Source organism: Scylla paramamosain, chromosome 9, assembly GCF_035594125.1.
Source record: "Scylla paramamosain isolate STU-SP2022 chromosome 9, ASM3559412v1, whole genome shotgun sequence".
NCBI classification, from domain to species: Eukaryota; Metazoa; Arthropoda; class Malacostraca; order Decapoda; family Portunidae; genus Scylla; species Scylla paramamosain.
Window position 1 is genome coordinate 29649686 of NC_087159.1, and position 7815 is coordinate 29657500.

Genomic DNA, 7815 nt, shown 5'->3' on the forward strand with positions numbered 1-7815 from the left:
AACTCTACTGCATCATGAGTAAAGACTTGTACATCAAATATTATCCTGGAACCAATAACTTTATACTGCAGGATGATCATTTGATTCAATATCTATGACTCTTTCACTCTCTGCTCTTCTCACCATAGTAGTACTTCCTTATATTTGGCCTTTGTTTCGTAATAAGTCACGAAGATGGCAGGCAGGCACACAGCATCATCATCATCATCATCCTCATCTGCTTCACATAGAGAATAGCAGCAGGGAATCTTGCACCTTCCGAAGTGAACGGAGGCATAAGGACCATCCCACGACATCACTGGTATAGTAACATTTCCTTCCTTGGGTGCATTACCTTGTCATCGACCAGGAATCAAGCGTGTCCTCATGTTTCTGCGTCTTTATCTGTAGTAGCACTTTGAACTGGAAGTTACTGAGGGTTTTATAGGAGTGCTTTTAGGCTTCTATTGGTAAATTATGTTAGATTCTACACATCCTTATATGTTTATAAGTCTTTATCTGCAGCAGTACTTTGAACAGGCTCTCGTGGAAGTGACTGATTTTATAGGAGTATTTTCAGGATTCTCGTGGTAAATTAAGTAAGAATTCTACACCATCAAAAGAGAGAGAGAGAGAGAGAGAGAGAGAGAGAGAGAGAGAGAGAGAGAGAGAGAGAGAGAGAGAGAGAGAGAGAGAGAGAGAGAGAGAGAGAGACCGACCCTTGAGAACCCGTATAATAACAATCTGCACAGCCTTTGAAAACACTTCTTATGACAGCCTCATGTGCTTCAGAACACACGGGACACAGGACTGACGGAGGAGACGGTAAAGAAACCAAAGTTACTTGTTTCATTTATATTATCTCAAAAAATAGGAAAAGTGGGAACAGGAGTTGAGACAGGCGGTTATAACGTGATCCCTGCGGCCCATGGGGGTGACGCGGGGCAGAGGAGGCGCGGGTGTCTTGCTGGAGGGCCTCGGGGGGTGTTTCTCTCATAGACAGCACCCTTCCTCCACACACAGTGCACAGCTACACGGCAAAGTAGCTGTGGTGGTGGTGGTGGTGGTTGTGGTAGTAGTAGTAGTAGTAGTAGTAGTAGTAGTAGTAGTAGAAGTATGAAGTGTAGTAGGGATAAAATGAAAGGACTGAACATTCCCTGACATAAGGGAGAACAGTGAAAGAACAAGAGGAGGATGAGGAGGAGGAGGAGAGGAGGAGGAGGAGGAGGAGATGGGATTGTCTTTTGAGTGAAATGGAAGTAGAGTTACACTTGGAAGGGGAGGAGACAACCCCAGAGATGACCCAGGCCCAGCGTCTCCCAATTAAAAAAAAAAAATAATGATAATAAGTTCAGGTTCCATCAGCGGCTACAAAATGACTCTGATATCACAAGGGCGGTGTTGGAGGGGCGTCGGCGATGGCAGCATGTTACAATGAGGCCCACTTCTACAGGAAGGGCGGGAGTGGAGTGGTGAGAGGATGGGGTGGGCGGTGAAGGGGCAGTGAATAACAGGGGAGTGAAAACGTGAAGAATTTGCTCATGGTGAGGGAATGAGGGTGTCTAAGGGTGAGTGGGGAACGTAAGGGGTTGGAGGTGAGGGGGAAGAGGGAGGGGGAAGGGTACAGTCATTGTACATAACCACTCGTAAGAGTAGAGACTTTATTCTTCTACAAGTACACGTGTTCTCTCAATATATGATTTTTTTTGCATTATACTCTATCAGTGCACTCTACCATGACTCTTCAGGTCCAATGGTTGTGAAATCAGTGGCATTTGTCCTTCCTAACTCATCCAGATCAATAAAGAAAATGTCATATTTCCATCATTCTACGTGAGTGGAACCTTGGGGTGGCCAGACGGCCGCTTAGATTATGTCAAAACACTTTCCAACCGTAAGATAAGTAAACATAACTCATTTTAAGACAACAAGAGAAATTTTATTCAACACGTAGGCGTTAACAACGATAAGAACACTTATACACTCACTGGGGGAGACTCGTAAGGACTGAACACACCAAAACAGAAACAAGGTTCTGTAATCTTTGAAAAACTCTCAGCTGATATGGCGGCGCTAAGACACTTGGACCGTTCAGAGGCGTGAGGGAGAGAGTGGTGCACAGGGTCGACAGGAGAGGCACACAAGTCTTTATTGGCTCTCAGGATTGTCAGCCTTGCGAGATAAAGCAACCGAAAACTTCTCATCCTCTCCACACTGAACAAGAAGGAAACTGGAGGGGAAACACGGGCAGACAGACGCTGCCACCCACACAGCAGACAAAGCACAGGGAAAGTAGCGGTGAAAAATAACTCTTGTTTCACATTCTGCCGCACAAGGTGACGCCAACACTCCGCGTCACCGGGATATTCACCAACAATATTTGAGGTTGAGAGAAAAATAAATTACTTTACCCACAATACATAATGATCTGAAGACATTAATAATAACTCGGGCGACAGGACCATGTATAATGTTCGAAGCGTCTCCAACTAGCATTAGACTATATATTAAACTATTATTTCTTAAAAACAGATGGTAACCCACATGTAAGGCTAGAATAGGTTGTGCTTGACTGGTAACATTAGTCGGTATGGGCACAGGCCAGTCTCAGACAGTCGGCGACCTGAACCTGCGTCAGGAACAAATGACTGGATTCAACATCAGGAACAGGAAGTGACTCAACGCCGGACTCGGCTCACTGAATTGACTCCAAACAGTGGCTGGGGCGCCGGCAGCCAGTTACTGCAACGACCCGTGACCCTTGTATAGATGTATGTACTAAATAATATTTATATATATTTATATATATCTATATAATATATTCAATAGAAAAGATATCTCTCTAAGCGGACGTCACAGTAGAGTGTCAGGTGGAGGCTGCGGCAGGAAGAGCTGGGTAACGGCCGGGCCCTTTGCAGTAACCGCCGACCGCCTCTCCCTTCAACCTCTCACTCGCTAATGGAAAATTTACAAAACATTGCCTTCTCACAAATGTTTTTTTTTTTTTTCTGCCCACACAAACTCTTAAACGAGACGTGGGTACATAAAATTCTCTCTCTTATTCTTAAAACTGATGCGAACGAGACACGCCTGAACCTGCTCCGGCCACGGCAGGTGAAGCAAAGCGAGTGAACTCTCTCCTTTGGAGGTGTTGCCGCCGAAAAGCTCGAGACGAAGGACAACGACAGAGCAAGGCGACACGCGCAGCGCGGGGAGCCACGCACGCCGCGCGCGGGACACACCTGGCTGTCGCCGCCCGCGGGGCTGTGCTCGCCCGTGCTGCGTGTGGACTTGCAGTGTAAGTGTGTATGTCATGTAAGTGTTTGTATGTATGTACATGTTTTGGTTGGCAGATGGATCATGAGAGTACGACCACAAACACAAAACTGAGGACTAAAACAGAACCTTAACCCTGGGAGTGTGGTACGGAACCTTAACCCTGGGACTGTGGTACGGAACACACCGAGTGACTTCGCGGGACACGGACTTCCACTATCATATCATCCTTCCAATTGGGTTATGCATGGAGTGCATTTCGCTCGGGTTGCCGAGGCAATTTCTACGGTGTCTTTGGACCCCACGCCGGGGTGGTTTGGGACAGCGTGTGGGGATGGGTGGGGGCGAGGGAGGGGTGTTCGTGGCGGCTGTGTAGGTCTTATATCTTATCAATGCAGATCTATGGAACCTAATGGCGAGTGTCAACGTAAGATTAGCGAAACGGGAGGGAGGGAGGCAGAGGGAGGTGAGGGGGGAGGGAGCCTGTCCCCGGGCCTTCCTCCGGTAGGGATGGGGAGGGGGAGGCAGGCACGGGGGAGAGGGCCGGTCCGCCGCTGACCTCCTGCCTCCCTCCCGCCTGGGTTGGAACCAGTGGACGTCACGTTGAAGATATTGTAAAACACTGAATATTTGACACGAAATGACACATAATACTGACTAAAAACAGAAAAAGGCAAAAACAGTGACCAGACGACGTTAAAATTGGGACACCGGATGATGTTTTTTTTGAGGGAGATAAGGGGAGGAGGGGTGGAGTAGGGGAGGGGAGGGGGCGTGTGCAGCCGTCATGAACAATAATGAAAATTCTGTAGGCGGGGCTAAGTCGGGCGCCGTGTTGAGGCTGCAGGTACTCAGGACTCTCACAGGAGCGAAGGATCAGCTGTAGCGACTCGCTGGAGGACCTCACACACTCCTGGACTGAGCACACACACACACACACACACACACACACACACACACACACACACACACACACAGGTCACATCACCACCGCAAGCGCTGTCCCCAGTAAATGCAAACAGCAGTCATGGTCAAGAACACCGAGAACAGTAATGGCCACAGTGTCAGAAGGAATGCACTGGCCCAAGTGAGCGGGGAGGCTGACTGGGAGTAGAAAGGAAGCTAATTATCTGGACAGTTAAGAGTGACTATGAAAAACTAAGTTAACTGATAGTACTCGGTTGCAAAAACAAGTTGAATTTCACAAATGTATTGCCATGACTCGAGTTTCGGTGACTGTGGTGACTGCCACGTTGGGGTGAACAGCAGCGGTGCCTTCTCAGGGAGGTGTGTGTGACCCTCGTGCGGGGAAAGAAGTAGAGGTCGAATAAGTGTCCGGATCACGGCAGCGACACGGCGAGGCAGTCCGGGCGAGCGGGAGGGAGGCAGCAGCAGGGGGGCGGGAGTAGGGAAGGAGCAGGGGATGGGGACAGGAATTGTGCGACGCGCGACTTCCAACGTATAAAAAATATCATTTCATCACACTCTAACCCTACACCTCACACACCTGTGCACGGAACAGGCTGACTTAGCGGCTTCACGGAGCGGAGAGGAAGAGTGAAGGACGAGGTGGAGGATGAACTACAAGAAAATGTGAAGCAATACAAAAGTAGTAGATGGATAACAACAGGTCAAAACTGCCACCAGATAACGACGCCAGGAACAGGAAGGATGAGGAGCGCGTAAGTAACACTTACGCGTCACAACCCTGTCGGCGGTCGCCTTTTACTGCTGCTGCTGCTGCTGCTGCTGCTCATGGCTGCCGGACTGAGCCGGGACAGGAGGACCTACTGGTCGCGTCTTGTTGCGACTGGAGGAGCGTAGAGCACTAACTACCTACAGGGTTTTGTACAGTTACCTATGCAAAAGGTAAGGCCGACAATATTGTATATCAGACTAACCTACGTTGACTTAAGAGTAATTACAAAAATACGTAATCAAGCTTTACTGAGCTTAGACTATAAACAATATTATTTTTATAATTCATCCTTCAAAATCTTTCTTTCTCTTTTCAGTAAAATCACAGAATGACTAGTTTGTCAAGGCGTTGCGCCAAAATGACAAGTCTAACAGCCGCGTCGGCCTGCGCGCCGCGCGGCTACCTTCCACCTCGCTCTATGTACCAATTATCAGAAAATAACATAGTCTTCATGCTTCAAGAGTAACTCTGTGAACAAATCATGAGTACGTGTGCACGCGCCACCGCCACCTCAGCACGCGAGCAACAGGAGCCCTCTGGTGGTGCCGCGAGGGTTCGGATCCTGACTGAGACTCGCTGCTGGAAACACCCGGAGGTTATCTGGGTTGATCATATTTTCTGATGGGCGGGCGTGTCGTAGAGACAACAGCGACCCGGGCGGGAGGACGAGGTCGCGGAGTTAGACATGGTATACAAAACCGCCTGTGGCTCCGGGGGCCAATGCACTCAGGCACAGAAAGGCCCTTCACCATCATCTGGAAGGTGACCGGGGAGGAGGGGCGGCAGAGGGGCAGCTCCTTGCACCCTTGCTAGTGAGATGAAGACTTTAGAATCTCCGAAGGGTTCAGAAGGGGAGACTGGAGACGAACATGTTCTCTATGAGCTGGGGAGCAGGCACCAGGTCCTCCAGTTTTAGGTAGAAGATCCGCTGAAGGCCTTGAACGGAGAGCGACCGGAGCTCCGGCAGCTTACCCAGGATCCGTGAGAAGTAGTGAGGCTTCTTCTGCGCCTCTGCGTTGTATGTCACGTGATCTCTGAGCGAGCTGATAATCTTCATCTGCAGCTGCTCCACCTTTTTGGTGTCCTTGAGTCCATGTCGCTCTGCAGGCAAAGCAATCCACATTTCAGAAAAAAATATCTTTGCTGCCTTGCTTTCAAAATGTATAATTAAGTAGAGAATGCAAAAGTTAAATAAAATTCTGATGCTTGGATAAGAATTTGCACTAATATTATACATCAAATCCCGTTGATTTGTTTGTGGCACACCAATGTGACTTGGCTCACCTGTGATGATTGTCAATGCTGAGAGGCAAGCGAATGCTGAGATATCCAGTTCCATTGTCTTTAGTGAGACAGAGAAGTCAAGGATGCCCTGCAGCCACTCGCCGAAGGAACGATCGCATTGTGACCTGTGCAGGACTCGCCCGTTGTCAAACACAAACTTTGTGTCGTCCGGGTTACTCCTGCAAAGAAGGAAAGGAACATTGTGCTTACTGTCGTGGAACTTGGCCAGTTATAGTGGAAAGCAATGAATGTTAAAGTAATCATCTGGTGGTATTTGGTAATGAAGTAGAGTAAGTACTTACACGAGTCTGTAGGCAACTCTCAAGACGAAGAGCTCGAGGGAGGCAGACTGGAAGAGGAGGTCCTGGTCCTCACGGGCCAGGTCATGATAGCCGGGGATCTTTTCTGCGAAGTGTCGAATGACCTCGATGCTTGAGGTGAGGAGGGAGTAGAACTGCTGGATCCTCTCGGCCTCCGTGGAGGGGGACTCGGCGCCGCTGGAAGGCTCGCGGTACTGGGAGTAGTCCAGGTTGGCGAGGTCAGGGGTGGTGTCCACGTGGGCGCGCACCAGGGCGGTGATAAGGGACACAGGGGGTGAGGGAGGAGACTCTTGTGGACTCTTGGGCTTGCTGGGCAGACGGCCGCGGCGGCCTTTCAAACTGTCGGTTCTGACCACTTCCTTCACCATCCCTACCACCAAACACTTTTGGAAGCGGCAGAACTGACACCTGTTGCGGCGTCGCTTGTCCACGGGGCAGTTTTTGTCTGCAAGACAAACATACTTGGCATTTTTCTGGACGGTGCGCTTGAAGAATCCTTTGCAACCTTCGCATGTACGGACGCCGTAATGTTGACAGGCGGCCGTGTCGCCGCACACTGCGCACAGCTGCGCCGGCGACTGGGGCTTCTGTTCACTGGCTGGTCTGGCTGCAGAGGTCATGGGCGAGGGGTGGAGCCTCATGAGTGCCGGGTCAATGTGCTCAACGGCTGTCTTGCGGCCAAGGAAGGACACAGAAGGTGTGCTAGAGGTGGAAGCTGCTCCCATCTCAGTGTAGTGGTGCGAAGTGGAGGGGCGGATGTACTGCTCATGAGGCAGGGGCTGCAGAGGATCGTAGGTAGGACCAGCAGGATAGAACTCTCCACCGAAAGCCTTGGTTGAAGTGGTGTAGGCGTGGGTGACGGGCACGGAGGGGCTGGGGTAGGGCGCGGGGCGGGAGTACACTTGCGACGGGTGGGGGTAAGCCTCGAAGGACGGGGCTGGCTGCTGCTGCTGCTGTGAGAGTTGTTGCTGCTGTTGTGGTTGCTGCTGCTGTAGCTGTGGCTGCTGCTGGTGCTGCGGGGAGGCCTGGGTGAAGGCCTGGTGGGCTGGAGGTGGCTGCGGGTACTCCACAGGTCTGCCATCATCAGTCTTGTTGAAAGTGAAAACTTCTGCGGAGCCGAGTGGTCTGTATCTTGGGGAGTAAGTCTCCTGGAAGCTGGGGAGGGCAGAGGCTCCTCCCTGGGCTGCTACTGAGACGGGGGTTGATGCAGCGTGGCCTGGAGATCTGGGCGGCGAGGCGCCAGTGGGTGGGTGGGTG

The 7815-nt window shown here is 50.7% G+C and overlaps 1 protein-coding gene across 5 annotated transcripts in view; it reads right to left on the reverse strand.

The window, feature by feature from the left end:
- Positions 1-1626: 1626 nt before the first annotated feature.
- Positions 1627-7815, reverse strand: part of LOC135103863 (probable nuclear hormone receptor HR38) — a 35630-nt gene continuing 29441 nt past the window's right edge. For all 5 annotated transcript variants that reach the window (XM_064010755.1, XM_064010759.1, XM_064010757.1 and 2 more), the window contains exons 3-5: positions 6541-7815; positions 6239-6417; positions 1627-6055 (exon numbers count right to left, since the gene is read on the reverse strand). The exon at positions 6541-7815 is cut by the window's right edge and continues 239 nt beyond it. In XM_064010755.1, the coding sequence (XP_063866825.1) occupies positions 5799-6055; positions 6239-6417; positions 6541-7815 (1711 nt within the window). In that variant the 3' untranslated portion in view covers positions 1627-5798. The remainder of the gene's footprint in view (positions 6056-6238; positions 6418-6540) is intronic.